Source organism: Eptatretus burgeri, chromosome 15 (genome assembly GCF_056783735.1).
Source record: "Eptatretus burgeri isolate ZD-2024b chromosome 15, Ebu_testis_v1, whole genome shotgun sequence".
Classification (NCBI taxonomy): domain Eukaryota; kingdom Metazoa; phylum Chordata; class Myxini; order Myxiniformes; family Myxinidae; genus Eptatretus; species Eptatretus burgeri.
The window spans coordinates 45,779,364-45,802,602 of NC_140975.1; the positions used below are offsets into that span (position 1 = coordinate 45,779,364).

At 44.0% G+C, this 23,239-nt stretch overlaps 1 protein-coding gene and 1 pseudogene across 2 annotated transcripts in view; both read left to right on the top strand.

Annotated features, from left to right (window-relative positions):
• Nucleotides 1-22,241, top strand: part of DISC1 (DISC1 scaffold protein) — a 30,674-nt gene extending 8,433 nt beyond the window's left edge. The window contains exons 4-13 of one of the 2 annotated variants that reach the window (XM_085858341.1): nucleotides 7,692-7,836; nucleotides 13,564-13,654; nucleotides 13,751-13,947; nucleotides 14,184-14,238; nucleotides 14,331-14,433; nucleotides 15,159-15,347; nucleotides 18,086-18,146; nucleotides 18,284-18,467; nucleotides 18,932-18,957; nucleotides 19,605-19,656. In XM_085858341.1, coding sequence (XP_085714467.1) covers nucleotides 7,692-7,836; nucleotides 13,564-13,654; nucleotides 13,751-13,947; nucleotides 14,184-14,238; nucleotides 14,331-14,433; nucleotides 15,159-15,347; nucleotides 18,086-18,146; nucleotides 18,284-18,467; nucleotides 18,932-18,940 — 1,034 coding nt within the window. In that variant the 3' untranslated portion in view covers nucleotides 18,941-18,957; nucleotides 19,605-19,656. Of the gene's footprint in view, nucleotides 1-7,691; nucleotides 7,837-13,563; nucleotides 13,655-13,750; nucleotides 13,948-14,183; nucleotides 14,239-14,330; nucleotides 14,434-15,158; nucleotides 15,348-18,085; nucleotides 18,147-18,283; nucleotides 18,468-18,931; nucleotides 18,958-19,604; nucleotides 19,726-20,279 lie in introns of those variants that run through there. The other variant, XM_085858340.1, reaches the window with a different exon arrangement.
• LOC147012098 (signal recognition particle RNA) lies at nucleotides 7,251-7,391 on the top strand (annotated as a pseudogene).
• Nucleotides 22,242-23,239: the final 998 nt, after the last annotated feature.

Here is a 23,239-nt window from a genome sequence, read left to right on the forward strand (position 1 = left end):
ATCGAGTACTATATCGTTTTTGGCCCGATCTCTCAATGGTGAAGAATCACTTAAAAAATTCTAGTAGTTGGATCCAGATCCGGATCTTCACCAAAATCTAATCAGTTCGTCCTTGTCATACACCCAACCTGTCCACAAAATTTCATCCGGAGAGGTCCATAACTTTTTGAGATATCCTGTACACAAACAAACAAATGAAATTGCTCGTTGAGCAAGGAATTGCCGGAATAACTTTGTCATATCTCCATGATCTCTGAAAAAACAAAAACCTCAATCAATTTGGTTCTTATAAGTCGATAGTGCTACTGTTTAATGAGTTGTAGCACTTAGTTTGGTCATGATCATAACTTGGAAGTCAATCGGACTTGAATTTTTTTTTTTTTTTTTTTTTTTTTTTGTATACCTTGGTCGAGGCTCGTATGAGAGCTAACACACAACTCACAGCAAGGAGGAATGAGACAAGAGGGGCGGGAGTGGAAGGGACAAAACATTGGGGAACAGACACAGGTGAACTGTGGAAGGGAGAGGGATGGGGATGGGACGGGGAACATGGTGAGGGGAAGATGGACATTACAGGGACTTTCAGGAAGGAAAGCAGGAGAATTGAAGGAAGTGGGCTTGGGTGGATTATCGGGGGTAGAAAAGATCGAGGATTTGGATGGGGGAAGATAAGAGGTGGTGGTGAACAGCTGTTTTGAAAGCCTGGAGGGAAGAATGGGAAAGAATAGAGTGAGGGAGTTTATTCCAAGGGCGGGGAAAAAGAGGAATGAAAGAGTGAAGAGGAGCAGTGATTCGTGATTTTGGTAGTTTTACTAGAAGGGGGTTGTTGGCGGACCTTGAGCGCCCTGTGGAAATGTGGTTGGGACAAATCGCAGAGAGAGCAGGGGGGGCAAGGCTGGAGAGGAGTCGGTAGAAGACAGAAAGACCACCGACCAACCTGCGGTGATTGAGTGAGAGGCCCAAAGACTCAGCTTCATTGTGGGAGATGCCAATGATCTTAAAAGCCCTGGATTCGACAGCGTGAAGTCGAGAAAGGTGGGAGGCAGGAGCACCAGCCCAGAGGGGAGAGCAGTACTCCATCAGGCTACGGACAAAAGCTTTGTAAGTGGTCAGGAGCTCAAGAGGGCCGAGGAAGGACTTTGCACGACGGAGGATTCCCAGTCGGCGACTGGCTTTTGAGGCAAGGTTGGAAATGTGACTTTCCCAGGAAAGGTCATGGCAGATAGTGAGACCCAGAAGCTTGAAAGAAAAGACTTCTTCCAGAGGATTGTTGAGAAAGTGGATGGGGGGGTTTTGTAAACGGTCCTTTCGAAGAGACATAGTGAGAGTGTGAGATTTGTCTGGATTGAAAGACATGTTCCACGTGTTGGACCAGTTTGTGATTTTATCCAGATCTGCAGTGAGCGAAGAAGCTGCTGCTTGCCGGTCTGAGGGATAATGATAATAATAAATGACGTTTTTATCGCAATTTGAAAGTTTTGACCCGACCCCCCCTGACATTCGACCCCCGACCGCTAAGAAGGGTGTTGGTGTGACACCCCAATGAGACAAATGATTGGATGCAGTATTGGAAGATGCACATTTTGGATTTGGTTTGACGTGGATACGACCATTTTAGCGGACGTTATTGCGAAAATAAGAATTTCGGTTTTTCGGTGACCTTGACCTTGACCTTGACCTTTGACCAAGATTCACCAAAAACGACAAGTATCTAAGTTGGACCATGGCCGACGTCTGTACCCAGTTTGGTCATGATCGCTGAAACGGTGTGGCTGCTACAGGGTAAACCAGAGTTGGTGTCAAAGCCACCTAATGCTCGCCTGTTTATACATTTTTCGTTTTTAAAAGACTAGTCTAATGATATTGTTGCGGATTCGCGCCCGCCGGCGTGCGAACGGCCACGTAACTCGAATCGCGGCACGTCGCCCACCGGACGGACAATCCCGTCGTGACCCTCTCGGACTAACGCCCGGAACTAGTCACGGGTGGGCCTTTCGGCCTCACCACGATCGTGCCAATCGGCCCCCCGCGTGGGATAGGGTTGCTCGCCAAATTCGACCTACCTAAGTACCCACACGGAGGGTAGACCGGGCGATCGCACCTCGCCGCAGGTCGACTTTGGACACGGGCCACTTTAAGCGACCCGTTCCGTACTATCGGGATAACCGAGCGGTGTTATCGTCGGCCTCGACGGTTCGATTAATTATCGGGCGTATTTGCCCACGACCAACCCTTTACGTGAAGTAAGATGGAGATTCAATAAAGGAAAAGACGAAGCGAAACGGGAAAACAGTTCAACATAAAGCACATTTATTTCGCGATGAACGGAAAGCACACATATACAATTACACCAAAAGCAAATGTAAAAGAAGAAGAAGAAACACACAGTGATGCACAAAAAGCAAATGTAAAAGCAAAAGACAATGCAGAGCTAACCGACTACCGAGCACACGGCAACACTTATACAGTTTTACTTCACAGACGGCGCCGACAACACATATACTCAAAGCAAAAGAAAAAGGGACCACCCTCCACTATGAGGGGGCAGACGGCCTGGGGCCGAGACCACGTCGAGCCTACCCGTCTGGTGATGAGCCGCAAAATGGCGCTGGCGCCCCGACTCCGCGGGCCTCGCTGGGACTGCCTGGTATGGGGTGGGAACGGGGCCCCCTTCTCGCACTATCTCAGCGCGGGGGGAAACAGGAGGGGGTTGTTGATGCTCGGGGGAAGGAGGATATCTCCCTGTCTCGGGTCCCGCGACGAGCCTCTCCACTACGACCTCGGTCGCGTTGCCGGCCTCTCCCCTCCGCAGCTCCCCGACTCTGACACGAGCACCCCCTCGACCGCCTTCGCCGCCGCCACCTCTCCAACTCTCCACAGCTCCGTCCAACTGCCTTCTCCGACTCCTCTCTTGACTGGCTCTTCCCAACTCCACCGACTCACTGCTTCTTCTTCTTCTTCCCAACTCAACTCCGAACTCTTCAACTCCACTTGACTTTTCAACTCCACTTGACTTCTCAACTCCACTTCTGCTTTTTCGGCGAGCGAACGCGGCCCTTTATAGCCCCCGGGGCCTCGCTCCTTCGCCTTCGACCCTTTACCTTCGACCCTTCACCTCTGGCTGGCTCCCCATTGGACCGAGGTAAAGTGGGCGTGAATGCTTTTTGATCCATGAATTTGCATATAGCGATATTACTCCAACGCACCTGGAGGCGGGGCCAAATCTCCCCACGCTCGCCGATAGGACGGAACAGAAGTGGGCGTGAGTCGTTTTTGATCCGTTTTCTTCGGAAAGGCTGTGATGTTTCTGCACACGCTGCTCGGTGCGCGCCCTGCACGAGTCCAGTATCGGTGCCCACAAGCGGCGCGGAAATGGCGGTGATGCGATGGTTGCGAGAGCGAGTTGTGACGGTAAAGGTCGTGGCTGTTGGCGTTGTTGTTGTTGTGAAGCGGCGTTGCGGCTGGTGGTTGTTGTGTGATGGCTGTTGAGACGTGGTTGGTGGTGGTAGTAATGGCGGCTGGTCCAAAATAAAGATAGTAAAAGAAAAACGGCTATCTAGAAGGGTCGCAGCCCGAATGAATGACATTTATTCCCTCGAAGCAACGGGTTTGGGCCTAACTACACATATACTTACAGAGATATCTCACCTAAGGGACCTGAATGGTGGTTTGCGAATTTCGTCAACCACAACAATATTTTTATAAAGCATTGCAGTGAAGTCTGATCCAAATAACTTTAAAGCAATATATGTATTTGTATATTGTAATCAATAAAAGATAGTGTGGTAGATAAAAACAGAAAGGAAAAAAAATGAAAACATGAACATTGTTTCCGTAATCATTCATTCACAGATAACGCCGATGACCACCGATTCTGATTCAGCAGACGTGAAACGCGTTTATTCCAAAAGCGGCCATGATGCACACACAACACCAGCTGCGCATGCGCAATGCAAGAAGGCTTGGGCGGCCATGCCGCTCATGACAATGACAGTTGAAGATCAATATCGTTACAAACATGACAAAATCTTCTGATGTTGCGGGTTTTCCCGATGACGCGTTCAGGCCAAATCAAGTTGTTGTCGTCGGTCTCCAGTCTGTGTTTAGATTCACATTAGGTTTCAAAACTCGTTTTGACTCTGTGAATTTAAAAATCACTGTAAAAGTCCTCTTCCTGCAGAAAGTCAATTAATTTTCCTGACTCATCGCAGAGAGGTTATTCTTCTTACTTGGATCGACGTCGTTATTTATCTATATGGTATTTATATTTACGTTTATTACCTTGCATTGTTAACCGAAACTTGAAAAACGTAGAATGAGCGAGCTAAACCACAGCTGAGCTAGAAAAAGTTCAATCCACACTCCAAGTGTCTTCCCTGATCGCCACGGCTGTTTGTGTGTTTCCCTGCTTTCTTCAGTGATGAGATTGCGACCTCAGAATATATTTAGAGAGATATTAATTAGGTGAGAGTACGGTATGAAGAAACGAGAGGTCCACACGAGGAAGTCAAAACTCACAGAGGGGCGAACTTTCTCGCTGCAAAAAGTCAACAAAGGCTTTCAGAGGTAGGAAATGCCAATGGCATGGATGGTCGGGGTGTTTCTACTGTTCAGATTAGACTCAAATCAAGATCAATCACTTTTTGTGGCTAATTTTCGGACGTTTTTGTGCAACATTTGTGGCTTATAAACCAGTGCGACTTGTGTGTGTTTAAATTCCATATATATTTTTTTAAATTTAGGGGATGCGGCTTGTATAACGATGTGCTCAATGGTCCGAATTTTATGGTACTTGCCTTGCCATGAGAAATACATCGAAAAGAAAAAGTAATATGTGGTGTTGGGAGTTAGAGTGCGGACAGGAACGGATGGACAGACAGACAGACGGACGGACGACCGGTATCACATAATACGCCCCGATATATATATATATATATATATATATATATATATATATATATATATATATATATATATATATATATATATATATGTATATATGTATATCGGGCGTATAAAAATAGTGTGGTGGATAAAAATATTAGAAAGGAAACTAGAGGGGGAGCACTAGGGAGATTGCAAAACCTCCGCCGCCAATACTGCTGGGTCACTCAAGTGAACCTTATATCTTATTCATTAAATATGTCAACAGTGCTGACAGTTATAGTTTTCTCCAACATTTTTTTTTTGGGGGGGGGGGGTTGGAAATCACTTAAAACATGTAGAAATGCAAAAAAAAAAAATTCTCAAACAATTTTTTTTTTGGGGGGGACCAAGTCCAAAATCTAATGGCATGATCCTTGGACCATACCTAACCCCCCCCCACCAAGTTTCGTCGAAATCCGTCGAGGAGTTTTTCCGTAATACAAAAAATTTAACATTTTCACGCTCACGCTGATGCTCACGCCGGGGGTATCGCTATATCTCTCTGTTCTTCGAACAGGAGAGCTAACAAACACACAAACAAACAAACAAACAAACAGACAGACAGACAGACAGACACACAGAATGACACACACAACCGACCAACATAATTGCCGAAATCCGAAGGATTCCGGAAATTAACAGACAGAAAAGGGGTGAAAACATAACCTCTGCCACCGAATGAGTGGAGCGTGGCTGGGAGAGAAGAACAGGTGGAAATATTCCATTTAAATTGGGTACGATGCTTTCTTAGCATGCCTGATATATTATTACCTCCACCACCGGAGGTGGACGGAGGTGATGTTTTCACCCCTGTCTATCTGCCTGTTTGTCTGTGAGCAGGATATCTCAAAAAGTTGTGGATGGATTGAGACGATTTGGTGGGCAATTTGTGTATGCCATTTGGATGAATTGTTTAGATTTTGGTGAAGATCCGGATTTGGATATTATATTTTTTTTAAAGAGATTTAACATTGTTGATTGGGCAAAACCAATATATAACAGGATATCTCAAAGTTGTGGATGGATTCGGATGAAATTTGGTGAATGGGTTTGGTTGATGATACAAACAAGCCAATTAAGTTTTGGTTCAGGTCCGAATCCAGATCCAGCCTGTCATTGGGATACAAAACGTAAACTCTTCAACCTGGCGGAGGTATGCACTCTACTGAGTGTCGTTCTCGTTGGTGCTGCATTTAGTGCTGTTGTGGATATTTCATGAAGCCATTTATATATTACATTTGCATAGGAGAGGGTAAGGAGAGATTGGAGGGGGGAGGGGGATGTAGAGAGGAAGAAAGTACAAGATAGGAGGAGAAGGGAGCACATTGCTCATGATTCTGTAATCCCAAAGTGAAATCCCATATGCAGTCCTGTGTTCATCTGTCTATTGCTCATTCATGGTCTTATAATTTGTGTGAAAGTACATTGATATTGCTTCATGTTCTACATGCACAGAGTGGCCACAAAGAGGTCAGTTATCATTGTCTGCACTTGTCTACGTGATCGATGTCACGGTCCGTATCAGCATGTCTATCAATGTTGTACTTTCTGATTTCATTCATAAATGATGGCTTTGGTTGCAGATCAGGTCTTGGTGACACTGCATGGTGTTTCAGTTGACAGACAAACACTTGCATGTAGATTTTGTTGGAGATCATGAGAGTGATACCTCAAGTCGATGTTCACACAACTTGTGGGTCGGTCTCACCTCTGTGCTCTGAAGCAGTTCCTGTTGCAAATGCTTTAACTTCTCCAATTCTCACAGAACCTGGGCTGTTGGCACTGCCCTTCAATCCTCAAAGAGCATCTTGCATCATGAAATTTTGGTTATTCCTTACTCACTCGTGTAATCTCGAGCTCGCTGTAAACTGTCATGTTTCACAGGCAGGGTGATTCATCTCAATGGGTGTGCCGTCCCACGGATAGTCATTAAACGGATGTCCCATTTGCCGGTTTTAGTTTGTGGACGTTAAAGATCCCACGGTGTCCTTCTCGAGGAATCGGCGAACTATCGCCGGCACCATGAACAAATTCCAAATTTCTGCTCTAACCTGCAGGGCGCACTACCATCAGTGACACAGCCACACCCTCAGCAATTGATGCTACCCCGCAGCCTTGTGCTGCATACAAAAGAAGAAGAAGACTAATTTATCCACACAGAAGCTAACAGTCTATTCTACGCCATGGTTTTGGTCACCACTGGTCACTTGAAAAAAGAAAAAAAGTACATCATAATTGGACTGGTCCCCCACGATGTGGCCATCCTGTACAATACAAGCTTCTTCATGAGCCTTAGATAGCTCTTCATATTTTGCATATGTAATACCGGGCGTAGTGGCGTGCGCCTGTAATCCGGCTACTCGGAGGCTTGGGTTGGAGGATCGCTTGAAGATGGGAGCTCTGCACTGGGCCGCGCTATGAGAGGGTGTAGGGCAGCCCGGAATCATGGCGAAACCCAATCCTTATCCCTGTGTCGTAAGAGGCGACCAGGGTTGCATCAGTAAGGGCATCCGGCGTAAAACCTATGCCAAATCAGTATGCGGATCATAACGGATGATCCGCTGTGGCGACCTCTAACGGGAGCAGCCGAAAGATGAACAACACATTTTGCATATGTAATATGGAGATGATCCCTCTATACAAAATGGTTATTTTGCCATTTCATGCAAAGATGGTTATATTGTACCAATTTACGTCTGTTAGGTTTATTAGGCAACGTTGAAAATGTGCTTCCGATGCTCATGGTAGCCTGTCCCTTCGTCCAGGCAGCGAACTTGACAAGAAGATGGAGGATCTGATGCAGCACCTTGCTGCCTCCCAGTTTCCCATTTGCTTCCGAGAACCATCACATAGCAACCTGCTTCAGAACGGTTGTGGAGAAATGTCTCCCCAAGGCACCCGAGGAAACAGGTTTGCTTTTTTTTATGGTGACCTTTTAATTTGAAAAATTCTGGGGTGAACTCAATCAGTCGAGCTTCTCAATTGGTGCAAATCGAAACCTTTTCTGGTTAGGCGGTGGCAAACAACTTGTCAGGGAAGCATCTGAGGACGGTACTTCGTGAATCAGATTGTTGATAAACACGAATGCTCTTCCCGTGGCTGTACCCCAGTAGAGTCCCACGAAGATGAGGTCCTTTCAAATTTATTTCTTTACAATAATAGCAAAAAAAATGTTTAATCTTCTGGCCTGGTATGCCGAGTAGGAAAGAGGTTGAAAGGTTAACAGGGAGGAAAAATATTGTAGAAGAGATGGAAATTAGAAGGTGGAGATGGATTGGTCCTGTGTTGCGCATGGAGGATCAAGATATTCTGAAAATAGCAATACGCTGGGCACATGACAGGAAGAGAAGGATTGCACGGTCAAGATAGACGTGGCGACTGGTACGGTTGAGAAGGGAATGAAAGGAATGAAGGTCACCTGGAATAAAATTGGAACGTGGACCCAAGACCTCCAAAAAGTGGCAAAAGTTCACAAGAAGCCCCACATGCCAGGCAGCATGTTTGGGTCATAAGCAAAGAGCAAAAGTTACTCTATATTTATTATTATATTTTTATGACAAGTTTGACCACCCCTTCCCTTTTTGCTCCCAATATACCTCATAAATGCTCCGTTCCTCCATTCCCAACCCCCCCCCCCCATTACCCCTTTCTCTTCCCACCAACATTCCCAGTTTCTTTACACTCCCTCCATTCTCTCCATTTTTCTCACTTTTCATTCTCTCATTGCTAATTTAGGCATTAACTTAATTGGTAGATGGCCCTGAATTCTAAAGAAAAAGAGCAATCAGAGATTGCAGACTCTTGCCAGAATTTTTTTTGTGTGGTGTTTGTGTACTGGTGTGTTTTATCTATATCTATACTAATAAATGTCAATGTGTGTCAGTGTGTCTCCTGCATAACTCCAAAACCATGAAACCGAGCAGCCTTAAACTCTGCTTGCTTCCAAAGAAAACTCCAAGGAAGTGCAAGACTGAAAATTGGATGTTTGGGTTAATTAAAACACCCCTTTTGAAGATAATTAACGGCCTTATTTAATTATATACTTCATCAGGCGCATCCTCGGGCACCTCACTCTCTGGGGTGTTAAGGTGTATCCCGGGTAACCTCACTGGGGTTTGAAGCCACCATATTTTTTTGCCTGCTCAAACTTACCTTGACTTGGAACAGACCGCAATGATTTCTTAATGATAAAGTTTTTATTTTTCACTTTCCTCACTCATTATCGAATGCCTGATCATCATAGCTACGAATCGCTGTTTACATCGCATTTGTAAGTACTGTTGCGAATTCGCGCCCGCCGGCGTGCGATCGGCCGCTCGACTCGAATGGCGGCCACCTCGCCCACCGGAACGGACAATTCTGTCATGACCCTCTCGGAACAACGCCAGGAGCTAGTCACGGGTGGGGGTTTAACCCTACCACGACCATGCCAATTGCCCACCCGCGCAGGATAGGGTTGCTCGCCAAATTCGATCTACTTAAGTACCTGCGCGGATGGTTTACCGGGCGATCATACCTCGCCGCAGGCCGACTCCGGACACGAACCGCTTAAGCGGTCCGTTCTGTGCTATCGGGATAACCGAGCAGTGTTATCGTCGGCCCCGAAGGTCCCGATTAATTATCGGGCATTTTAAGCCCACTACGAACCCTTTTACGTGAAGCAGGGTGGAGGGTCAATAAAGAAAAGACGAAGCGAAACGGGAAAACAGTTCACACAATGCACATTTATTACGCGACACACGGAAAGCACACATATACAGCCTAACAGTCAGAATGCACCTATATCAGGAAAACAAAAGAAACGACGACGCAGAGTTACAACCGAATACGCGTACACATGGCAACACTTACACAGTTCTACTTTACAAGACACGGCGCCAACACACATTTACTCAAAAGCAAAGGAAAGAAGCCACCCTCATAGACAAGGGGGCAGACGGGCCTGTAGGCCAATATGTGCGCGGGACTTGAAGGAGCGGCCAGGTCCGCGAGACCGGGTGGGTCCGACCCGCGTCCTCGTGGCGCGTTGGCGGACGAGCCGCAGATGTGGCCGCGTGGCTGTGCCCCGACTCCGTGCTCCTTGGCGGGTTTCGTTGGCACGACGTTTGGAGTGGGGTGGGAACGGGGCCCCCTTTGTTGCACTATCTCAGCGCGGGGGAAAAGGGGGAATTGATGATGCTCTGGGGGAGGGAGAATGGCTGACTGGCTTAGGTCTCGTGACGAGCAATCTCCCACCGTGACCTCGTCGCCGACCGCTGTCCTTCTCGCCTCTGACCCGAGCTCCTTGGCCTCTTCCCCCAACTCTCCTCAGCCGGCTGCAGAACCCAACTCGATGCCTTCGCCACCCGACTCCACTCTCTGCCACACTCCGCCGCTGCCACACTCCACCCGATGACTCTCTTACCAAAACTCTCTGCCTCTCTGCCATGATTCGCCTTGCGCTCGGCGTTTTATAGGCCGGCAGGAGAAACAATATGCAAATTTCCGGATCAGGATGAGCTCGGGGGCGGAGCCACGCTCGCCCATTGGACGGAGGAAAAGTGGGCGTGAACCTCCCCTGATCCTAGAATTTGCATATTTCGATTTCACACGGACGCGCCTGGAGGCGGGGCCAAGCCGCTCCGCACTTGCTGATTGGACGGATCAGAAGTGGGCATGTAGCATTCTTGATCCAAATTCTCCCTCGGAAAGGCCGCTATTTGCACTCGCGGCTCGGTGCGTATCGCTTGAACGAGCCCAACACAGCCCGACGCTCAGTGTTCACAGTTGTTGCGGGAATGGCCGTACTAGGAGAGAGGTGAGGGTGGTGGAGGGTTTATCGGTGGTGGTTTGATGGTTATGGCGGTTGATTCAAAATAAAGATAGAACAGAAAAACGCCTAACTCAAAGCGTCGCAGCCCAAATGAATCACATAAATACCATCTAAACAACGGGTTTGGGGCTAACTACACATGTACTTAGAGTTATCTCACCGACGTAACCTGAATGGTGGTTTGCGAATTTCCACAGCCGTAACAGTATTGTAGTTTTCAAATTAAGATCTTGGAGCGATTTCATGCATTTTATGATACGATTTTCCACGATCTACTCTCACGGACTAATTAAAGTATATCGTCAAAATATTGTTTTGGTTTTGAGGATCGGATATCGTCCGGATTAAATAAGTTTATAAAGAATAATGTTTGTGAACATCTCCCTGAAACGTCTATATAAATGTAACGTTGTTTTTCAGTGAAAGCTACTCAAGGTTTCTGGTTTGTATACAATCACACTGACTCCAACCTGCCAATTCCAGAAAAAAATGTTGATATCAGCCGTGTGTGTGTGTGTGTGTGTGTGTGTGTGTGTGTGTGTGTGTGTGTGTGTGTGTGTGTGTGTGTGTGTGTGTGTGTGTGTGTGTGTGTGTGTGTGTGTGTGTGTGTGTTCATAATGCATCACATATTCTCTCTGCTAACAGCAATACAGTGCAGCACCCTCCTCCTACCTCTCTCTCTCTCTCCCCTCTCTGTCTATCTCTCTCTCGACATATCTGGACAGTGTTTGTCTCCGGACGTGTCCGAGCGGTATTTATGTCTGAACGGGTGTTCGTCTCTGGACCATGTTTATCGTATGGCCAGTAGAAAATGGATTTCAGACATTATTTTGTTTACATCTTCACTGTTATTCAATGCAGAATCATTTTGATGAAACAGTATGAATTGTAATTAACACTCCACTGCACGTTTACCTTCCCTTCCTCTCACCTCACAATATCTTCCTTTCCCCCACCCCTCCTCGCTCCCCCTCTCTCCTATCTCCTTTTCCTTCCACCTCTTCACTCTCCCTGCTCACTCTCTCCCCCACCCCTCTCTCCCTCTTTCACCCTCTTCTTCTCCCTCCCACATTTAGTATTACCGTCGGCTAAGCGACGGGTGGTATTTACTTTTAATTGATGAGACATAACAAGAATTGCCGCTTTATAACTGCTAGCAGTGACGACTGGGTACCAAGACATCCCGCTTTGATGCAACCCCACTTTGATTGGACACCTGACCCTGACCCATGACGTATATTATTATTCAATTTAATTTAGAATGGGATTAAAATAAATTTAGTTCAAATCAAATGGAAGACCAAATAGGTACAGTCCTACATTGGAGTAATCAGAAGGAACCTGAACAAGCAAAAAGCAAAGATAAAGCCATCAGGAGTAACCTTGATAGGATTCACATTTTAGCTGCTACTACTCGACCCTCAAACCCATCCAGGTACAGCCAAGTGAGCCTTATTCAAAGAGAAAAAAAATCAAAAATATTAACTAATACTGGTTGCCAGACCATGCATTCAATCAAGTTGAAATTTAAAGCATGTATTCCTCATCATTACGAGATGATAACTGTGATGTTTCATGTCGCTTGATGAAGTGGTTCAAGAGAATTTTTTTAAGATTTTCATTCAATCCAATATGGCTGCCAGACCATGTGACCTATCGATTATTAGTGAACACCCTGGTATCCCCAAGTCTTGGGAAACGTGCGTGTGAAGTTTCCCCTCGATCTGTCCAGCCGTTCTGGAGAAGATTTTTAAAGGTTTTACAGTAAATCCAACATGGCTGCCAAATCCTGTGACATATGATGTCACATGTGTGAATGTTTTGTTCCTCATGGATAGGCTGTCAGAGCTGGAAAGTTTTGCCTCTATCTGTTCAGCCATTTCAGAGAAGAAGACTTTTTTTTTTTGAAGATTAAAAAATAAATATATGGCTGCCGATCCGCGTGACCGATGATATCATCAAATTTTTTTTTCTTTCAACCTATTTATCCCCAGATGACCCTCAATTTTCAGACTGATCGGATGTTGCAATCTAAGTATGCAATTACCCCGTCATAACGAAGGCACCTATGACGTCATACAAAATCACACTTATTCCCCATGTGAAGTAGTTGCCTGGTGCCATCTTTCAATTTTTTTTCCATGGTGCGGTTTTGGAGATGCAGAGGTCCAAAGTTTTTTTTGGACATGAGTAGTCGCTCCTATGGTGAAAATTTCATGTCAATCCGACAAGCAGTTATGGAGAATAACCATCTACTCACGTTCTGTGCGGACAAACAAACGAACAGACCCAAAATGCTATATCCTCTTTTCTGGTGAGGGTAATTATTCTCAAAGAGTGTTCATCGCAGTCAAAGTGCAACAGATGGATTGTGCAGTCATCACATTCTGCCCTTTCGTACATTTGTAGGGATTCTTCCCTTTCGCCAAAAACACTTACAAACTAGAACGGCACTACCTCCGCCAGGCTGAACAGTTTATGTTTTGTATCCCACTGATGGGTCAGATCTGGATCCAGACCTGAACCAAAATCTAATCGGTTCGTCCTCGTCACATAACCAACATGTCCACCAAGTATCGTCCGAATCCGTTCCGCAACTTTTTTGAGATATCCTGCGAACAAGCAGACAAACGGGGGAGAAAACGTAACCTCCGTCCACCTTTGACGGCAGAGGTAATTACGTATAGGAGTTTCAGGCGGTCTAGCTTCGAGGTATGTGTACTCAACACTGAGCTTTCTAGCCTGAGTTTTAATCTCCACCCAGATATGAACTGCTATTCTGGTGTTTCACAGCTATTGTAAGTGCTTTAATTATTTATTTTCAGGTGTTTGAAGAGTAATGAGAGTTTTACGTCTGAGGATGATACTGTGGTGATGCGAAGCGACAAGGGTTGTAAACAGAGTGACTTCTATGAGGCAAGTTTATCTGATGAACTTTGAAGTTGTTCAGCATGTGTAATGATGTCATCGGTAATGTTCGAGGATGACTGAAACGGTGTTCGTTGCTGGCAGGGTGAAGTCTTGGCTCTGCAGCAGTACTTGGGTAGTGTGGAGCTGGTGGAGAGGCATCTTTCGATGACGTCATTGTCTTGTGGAAGCCCATGGTGGGATCGGAGCCATTTGTACCACAATTTTTCTTTGGAGGAGCAAATGGAGGCTTCTCGGAACCAGCTGGAAAAAGCAATTGGTGCACCTTATGATGTAAAAAGGTATTTGAAGAATTGTCTTTGTTGCAAGACATCCGTAACGTTTCATTCGGAAGAATTGTATTCCCGTGGTCCGTTGTTCTAAATGTGCTGGTCGACCTTTGGAATTCACAAAGGAACCATTTGCGGATGGTGTAAATATTTCAATGGGTGCTATGAATGAAATTTTCTTGAAGTTCTATCAAAACCAGAAAATGTTTAATTTTTATTTATTTATTTATTTGTTTTTTTCTGATCAGTTTAAAGGAAGAAGAATTCTCACTTCGTTTGGGTCTTCAAGACTTATCTGTAAAGGTATGATAAAAGGTAAACAATTGTAATTGTAATTTCATGCAAAGCGCAAAATATAACTGTTGGTGGAAATGCCTGGCGCTTGTGCCTTGTAGTTGTCTTCAAAGCAAGATTTGGTCTTCACATTGGAGCAGAGGATCGAAAACCTTGGCATACATCATCGCACGCTGGAGGCGACAAGATCCATCGCTCTCTCGGGTAATTTGCGACTCGCACATTTGTATCGGTTGAGCAGGTGGGCATGAGTAAGGGCCGTCAGCAAAAAGGCATGAGAGGCGTGTCTGCGTTGGTTGGCGCATGTGCTCAGGCAAGTCATTGATGCAGTTGCCAAGAGGAGAAGCTGCACACCAAAACTGAGGTGGTGGAGAGGGATATGAGAGAGGATGATTGGGATAGAGGGGTGTGAATAGTAAAAACTAGTGCGGCTAACCCCACAAAAAGTTGGGATTAATTGGGGCCACAAATGTAGTTGTAGTCGTAGTGCTGGTGGTGGCGGTAATCGCAGCAGTTCCAGTACAAGTTAGACACGATGCACTGAGAAACACAACGCTGTTAGGGTTACAAGCCAGCGCAAGGTCCTTCTTCCTTTACCTAATGCTTTTACTTATCCAGGTAATGTCTAATTGTTGCAAAACGTTGACATAAAAAAAAAAAACAGCCAAGTCATTCACATTTACAGGGAAAATGCTTCGCTCTTGTGAAGAAATTGCATGAAACGGAATACAATCATCATGAACTTGGTCCATATTTAATGGAGGGGCAAGTTGATGTTTATTTTGATCAAGTATCGAATATCATTAACCCCCTCATCCCCTCCCTACCCCTTTCGTTTGAAGCATTCATGGAAGGAGAACACAACGAAGACACCTACACAAAAAGGGAGGCCAAGCTTGTACATGTAGTGGGAATTCTATGCTTTACAGGTGGAGATCAAGCATGGGCAAGGCGGTTAGGAGGAGAGCTCGGCCGATTGGCCGCTGAGCAGGACACGTGTGGCCAACAACTAGCCGCGGCTAAACAGGCGACGCGCTTGCTTGCCACGGATGTTCGGCTCATGCAGAGGGAGCAGTCGGCCTCGCGGGAGCGCCTGCGCAACTGCTTGGTCCAGCATGGTACGCGATTCAGATGTGAAAACGTCTGTAATATTAAGCTTTCTTGTGCCGCGTTTATGTTTTCACCACAAACAGCTCGATTTCACTGCATCCGTATCTGTTTCTATGACTCGGATGATTAGTTTATACAAAAGCTTTGATTTTGTGTAAAGATTCACGGATGCAGCTCGCGCAGCACATCCAAATCCTACTTCTGCTCGCTCTCTGCTGAGTGAATGACCTGATCCCATTGTAATCGGTCACGTTTTTGGCTCTGAGGCCTTCTAAAAAGGGGGAAACTTTTTGATTCTGCCTCGTACAAATTATTATTAGTAAGGAATCGTTGTGGAGAATTTTGTTCTCCCTGTGCGCTTGAAGTTTGTCAAGTGGTCCAGAAACTTCCGCAGCCTGACTGCTTTATGCAGCAACACGGTTGATTGAGCACAGGAGAAGGCCATTTGACCCATCCTGCCTGTGCTAAACTCCCATCCCAATATTCATGACTCGCAGGATTACCCGGCGTTGTCCGCGTGGGGGTACTGAGAAGCAGGAGAGCCCCTCAAACATCACAGACAAAATGGGCAACGAATGCTTTGTCCCACCGTCGCAGGCTGACCAGGTGTCCTGTGTTTTATGGGATCATCCCATTTAACACTTCCCGGACGCCATTTGTACCATGCCATAACTCAAACCGCCCGTGCACATTTGCGAGTAGCTTGGCAAGAGATTGTATAACAGTTAAAGCGACAGTTCTTTCTTCTGCTTAATCGTGGAGGACATGATACGGCACGGCACGGCACGACATGACATGGCACCTCATCCTCTCTCAGTCATGGCGGATGACCTCACAGTCCAACACAACCGCCAAGGATGGATTGACTATCGGCACATTTGTGGAAAGTCGAAAATTATTCTTTCAAATTAAATCGTACCACGATGTAACCCGTAATTACAATACGGACATGGCGGTTGACTTCCTAGTGTGGCGTCACGGCTAAGTGTGAAGAAGAAGAAGATTTCGACCTTTAATCACAAAATAACAGGCTTTCTAAATTGGAAAAAAAAGACACAAGGGATTAGCATCGAGGTGGTCTGAGCATTTTCAGCTCAGTCAGAGGATGTGAAAAATGATATCAAATGTCCAGTCAGAGTCGGTAATGAATCTTTGTGTAAAAATTGTTGCATGGATGGAAGCCGTGAGGGAGGCTGAAAGCGCGAGCATCGTAAAGTTCCATTTCTCAAAGCAAATTGATCCTTCACAGAGTTATACAACGCCATTTTTAAACCATACATCTTCAAGGGACGGGCATGGCGTGGCGATTGTGAATTGGAACGTACTGTACACCATTTACTGTAGCAGATAGATTTGGTTACCGCAGCATGAAAATCCATCCATTGGGACCATACTCTTCAGAGCGTTGGTGCTGCCAAAGCAGTCTCCTTGGCTATTGGGCACGATCATGGACAGGTTGCCACTCCGACACAGGATACCAGTAAGCTGGTACTCATTTTGCCGACCTCGGAAGGATGACGGGCCGAGTTAACCCCACCTGGTATTAATTCAATAGCTGAGTGGGATTTGAACTCGGGTTCCTCGGATCCCAAGCCCACCACCCTAGCCATCCATCCATCCATCCATCCATCCACTGGGACAAAACGGGCAGAGCGTTGGTGAACTGGGATTTGAACTCAGGATCCTAGGATCCCAAGATCACCACCCTAACCATTAAGCCAACAACAGGCATACGCATGAAAATGGTGAACGCATTATTTATTTAGTTAGGTTCCATTTGTGGTTGGAGTCAGGTCAGCTGTGCAGTGAGCCAATGGGTGAAAGACACAGCTCGACTAATTAGGTGTATTGGCCTTTGGCCGTGTTATGTCACGTGCTATCTGTTAACCAATGAGATTACATATAAATGAAAAAGCCAGAAAAGTAATCTTTTAAAGGCTCGGGTGGTGGATGAAAATACCTTGAGGACAATCCCCGATCGGACTTGGGCTGTGTTCCAAATTCGGTGGTTGTCGGTCCAGCGGTCCTTGTAAACAGACAGACAGACAGTCAGACATCCGATGAATTTTATTTGTTAGATACTGTATTGTATTGTTATCTTATCAGTTATCTGTATTGTGTGCAGTGTGATGGTGAAGAAAGGGTGGGAGGGAGAGGAGATGGGTATAAGGCAGATGGGGAGGTAGGAAGGGATTTCATTGTGGAAGGGGAAGGGTTAGAAGATATGCAACCATTGAGACACTGTCCTTCACAACATAGGGGTGAGAAGGTGCATAGTTTTGTACTTTTTAGTTATTTGGGTAGGACAGTTACACAGACCACATGTTCATGCTCAACAGCATGTTCTATAGTTATACCAATCTGTGTCTATGCTTTGCCAAAGACTCAATTTAAGGTTTTTCTTTCGGTGTGGGGGTTTGGGGTGGGGAGCAGAAGCAATTGGATTAGGGTGTAAGAAGTTACTACAAACTGCTATGCCAAAGTCGTGCAGGTACCTGTGAGCAGTTTTATTTCAGTCTGGGGAAAATAATCATATTTCCTCCTTTGCTGACACGAAACCAGGACCTGATGAAGCGCAAACTGTTATAAAGGCCAAATATTTGAACACCGATGTGCTGCTATTGCTTCCATTGATGACAAGTCTTGAACCATTTGGGGAATCATCAGATTAAGACTTGAAAAGGTCACAGTAGTAGTTGTGCTATCATCATGGAAACGTGTGACGGGTGAATGGTTGTTGTTCCAGACGAAAACATTTTGCATTCTGCTCGTTGCTATATGGTGTTCCTGGAGGCCTTTTTGAAGCAGTAAGTTCACAAACACTCTCTCTCAAGTAATTCCCCCCCCCCCTCCCCCAATAGTATAACGACTCATTTAAAGGTTCTTTGTATATAACCTGTTTCTCCAAGCAACTGAACGTCGGTTGTATTTTTGTTATCACCAGTCCTTTCAGGCCAGACCTGACACAAGTATGGGAAGCTGACCTTGTGGCCTGTCAACTTCTGTATCAAAGCTTGGGCCAGCCAATTCCCCCTAATCTCGAGGATGGTATGCAGCCTGAGAATGTACGCAGCCTCGTTTCTATGGCTGTGCAGGACCTCAGGTCATCAAGACCCCTCGAGCACAGTGTAAGTTCTGTTTCTTTGCTTTCAAAGCTATTTTCTGCCCCGTCTGCTTTATTTGCCACCAGTGGCTGGAATTGTATGAAAATCTGGAAAGGAGTTTGTCTCGTTGTGGAACTTTCGGATGATCGTTGAGACAAAAATCTATTGAATTTTAAATGTGATTTGGGGTACCCCATCGGTGGGCTGAAAGTTAATTATCAATAACGCATTTTATTTTGCAATCCTGTTTTTTCCACCGGTTATAAATTTACTCGCAGCAATGTTTTTTTTGGTTAAATTTTTCAGTTTCTTCTTCCTCTTCTTCACTCATTTAATTTTTTTGTTGTCCTTCCCACTCTTCTGCACAAAGGATTTTGCTCTTTTGAAATTAATTTATTTATTTTTTCGTCCAAAAAAATTTTTTTTTCCTTCTGCTTGCATTTCTATTTTTTGATCAATCTATTTTATCTTGTATCATGACTTTTCAGATTGTTTGAGAGTTCCAGGTTTTCAGGTATGCAAAACAATGCATGTCGTATGTGCTCGTCTTAAAATTTTGTGCGTACCATAATCAGGGAATTAAAAAAAAAAAAAAAAATTGTGATTTTTAAAAATTATTATTATTATTAATTGTGATTTTGCATATGGTAATCGGGGAAATTTTTTTATATGTTTATTTTTTAATTGTTATTTAAATTTTGCATACGGTAATCAGGGAATTTTCTTTTTGTTGTCTGTTTTAAAATTGTGATTTAAATTTTGCATACGGAAATCAGGGAATTTAAAAAAAATTATTTTAATTGTGATTTTGCGTACCGTAATCGGGCGGTTTTTTTATTTTTATTTTTTTTTTAATTGTGATTTAAATTTTACATACCGTAATCAGGGAATGTTTTTTTTATCATTATTTTAATTGTGATAAAAAAATTTTTGTGTGTTTATAATAAACTTTTCCTTGTCCTTTCATAATCTCATGGATGTTCACATGGTTTTTAACGTCAGATGAAAAACAAACTTGATTTTGGTTTAAATAGATACTTTTTGCCATGCAATTCGACTGATTTTGTTCTGAACCTGATGCAGTTTTTACGCAATTAACCAAGCCTTGTTAAACCTGCCCTGCTGGCTCTCAATGACTGTCAAACTATGTGGGATGAGCAGCCATGCAGTCAAAACGGCAAAGATGAGATCCTTCGGTGCTGCGAGAGTGTCGGAGAACGACTGCTGCACTTCGAACGTGAATTGGAATATGCCATGCAGACTCAAGATGCAACCATTGTCGATATCCTTTCACTGTTCCTTTAAGTTTGCGACATAAATATTATTTTTGCATTTTATAAACGGATCCATAAGAGAGAGACTTTGGCAATCTTTTTGTGAAGAAACGAAACTATAATGACCAAAACTGAGGATTGCTTGACTTCACCGCAGTTGCAATTATTGCTAAACAAGTTGCATCACCTGATCGGAATTGGGTGATTCAGACGTTTGTGAAACGTCAAGAAGATTGTTGTTTACACCTGCAGCAAGCAATTAAATCTGGAGTGCAACAGGGTAGTAATGGGCCAAATGGCCTCATTTTGTTTCGGGCCATATAGGATTGTATGACCACTTGTGACACTCGGTGTTTTCCTTTCATTTATGGATGTGAAGGGAAAGAAAAGTAAAGGAAATGAAAAATAATCAGGTCTAGTAATACTCACTTTTTGAAGAATAAGTTTACTTTCCCTTGAGTAAGTTGACTAGTCCTATGTAATTGTCGTTTGTTTTGTAAGTTTACTGGTCCTATGTAATTGCAGTTTGTCGTAGTTTGTCCTTGACACTCGTTTTTCTCACAGCGGCTGCAAGTAGAGCTCCGTGCGGTGAGAATGTTGCTGCATGACCTGCTGCTGCAGCTCTAGAAACTGAGCCTGGTGGAAAGTGGAAGAATGTTGGCCATCATCGAGCGATAAATATATAAACTCATAAATAATTAACATGAAGGCAACTCTGTGAGTGATTGAACAAATACTACATGTGCCTGGAGCTTTTGTGGAATTTTTCACTCTGCTATTGAGGATGAAGCAACTTGAAGAAAGACAAAAAATGGAGTCTGGGAAACAGGAAGAATAGAAGAACGTAAATTTGTAAACTTTTTTTTATTTTTTGAAAGACTTTTATTGCAGCGAACCACACGGGCAATACAAAGGGGAAGGAGTGATGGTCGAAAAGAAAGGATATATGTTAGTGAGTATAACCAAGGTTACTTTACAGACCATAGTCATGCTATATACATATATATATATATATATATATATATATATATATATATATATATATATATATATATATATAGATATATATATATATATATATATATATATATATATATATATATATATATATAGATATATTTTTTAATGCAGTGTATTTGTGTACTATTAACTTTCTACTTTACTGTGTCGGATGTTTAAGCATTCCATTATTGTACTAAAGGCTGGGATTGTGTTTGTAACCATATTGAATCGCCTTCAGCAGCGTTGCATTCCTATGCATGTGATTCGGCTTACGTTTCAACTTCAAAAAAGATCCTTTATGTCATAACCACCACTCGTGTTTTGATCTATTTACATCTTTGACTGGAAATTTCAGGAATCCGTAGGTACACTTGAAAATTGACATCTATGCTCCTCCCGTGGATGTGCGTCCATCAATTTTTACCCTCGAGGCTATTTGTGCATACATGCATGCCTGTGCGCCTGCCCATCCATCTATTTTAATTTAGATCGTTCATTCTCAGATCTAACAATCCATACAACCCGGCGAGGCTTTGCATTGTTAAATGCTCATTCTCGTCTTCGTTTGTTTTCATTCCGATGACTTTTTCTCATCTTTCTTTGTTTTATCACAAGAAATGACTCGGAGTGACAGGGGGCTTGGATTTCCCTGCTTGACGAGTTTCCCATCTGACGATGTAGTTCATGATGCTGGGATCTCAGGTTCCAATCCCATATATGTACGATGCCGATTTGTCCACGTGGCTTTACGTCCTTGTCAATTTTGGGGAAAAGGTACCCCTTATATCTCCTAATATCCCTCTCCTACACATCATACTGTACAAGATCCTCCACAAGCTTTAGGTAGTAAAGAAAAATGCTAAAACATTTTGTGTGAGTCCTATAAATACCGAACCCATTGCTAAGACAATCTAAACCACTTTATTTGTTTCTAACTACTTTGTTGTTCTCGTATTAAATCGTAAATATATTAACATGAATTTATTTATCACAGACCTGTAGGGCCTTATGCAATTATTTTGTTTTGTATTAACGTACCCAAGGTTCTGTTTTTACTCGTATAATCACGTCTTTCTCGTGTTCGTGCAATCAATGTAGGGATTACTTTAAAACTTGTGGATTTGTTACAATTTTGAACTTGAATCTGAGCCGAAACGGTTAACGTGATAATAGCCCAATATTGTTTATTTTTTTATTTTTATTTTTTATCGTCTGCACTCGCACCTGTTTCTTTTTTTTCTTTTACTTTTTTGTTTTTTTTTCTTTCTGGGCAGAAACCGAGATTTTGATTAAATGTTCACGTCTGAAATTTTAAATGTTAAGTAACTATTAAAAGCTCCAGTGCCTAATTCTGTCCCGTATCTGACACTGAATCATTGGTGTCGCTACCTTTTTCATGTGCAAGTTGTCTCAAGCGGTGCCTGTGACTGCTTTGAAGTTGTTGTTTTTGTGGTGCGTGGATTTTGTTGTTGTTTAGCTATTTATTTCATCGTTTGACAATCAATAAAAAAATCTGACTTGCTCTTTTTTGGTTTGCAGCTTCACCTGTGAGTCGAAACATGTATTGTTCTCATTATCAGCACGGTCTCTTTGAAAAGGTAGTTAATTAGTCTGTAAATATCGTCATCTCTCAGTTTCGTCTTTTTTATTGTTTGACCTTTGCATGATTAGCAAAAAGGCATTTTGATGCTTTGGTGCGACATGCAAGCTTGTATAGGTTATGTAGGTTATGTTTTCACCTGTCTGTCTGTTTGTTGACGGATTCGGATAAAATTTGCTGGAGAGCTTTGGTCTGTGACACGGACGAAATTATTAAGTTTTGGTGAAGATCCGTTTCCGTATCTGGATTTGAGTTTTTAAAAGTGATTTTTTTTCACCATTCAGTGATAAGGCGAAAACAATGTACATTGTAGCAGGATATATGAAAAAAGTTTTGGATGGGTTATGACAAAACTTGGTTTAGGTGACAGAACAAGCCGATTAGATTTTGGTGCAGATCCGGCCTATCAGTGGGATACAGCCCGGCAGAGGTATGCATTCTACTGGATGCTGTTATAGTTACCTCCACCACCGAAGATGGACGAAGGTTATGTTTTCACCCCTGTCTGTTTGTCTGTAAACAGGTCAGGTCAGGTCAGGTATGGGAGCATGTGCCAGAACAGCGCGTCGCTGCGTCCACTTTCCGCCAGTACTCCAGGGGCCTCCGTCTGGCCATCCCCTAGGCAGATGCCAGGCCCATCCCCATCTCCTTGAGATGATGGTCAACCTGCTGCAACCATGAGGCACGTGGTCGGCCCACTGGCCTCCTCCACTCATGAGACTCCCTCGCTGAGAGAATCTGGTGAGCAGGATCAGCATCAGGAAAACGAGCCACATGTCCATACAGCCGCAACTGACGCTCACGGACTATGCAGGTGACAAATCTCATCAGAGTCTCTCTCAGCAACCGCTCGTTGGACACAAAATCCGACCAGCGATAGCCAAGGATTCTCCGAAGAGACCTGGTACCAAAAGAATTAA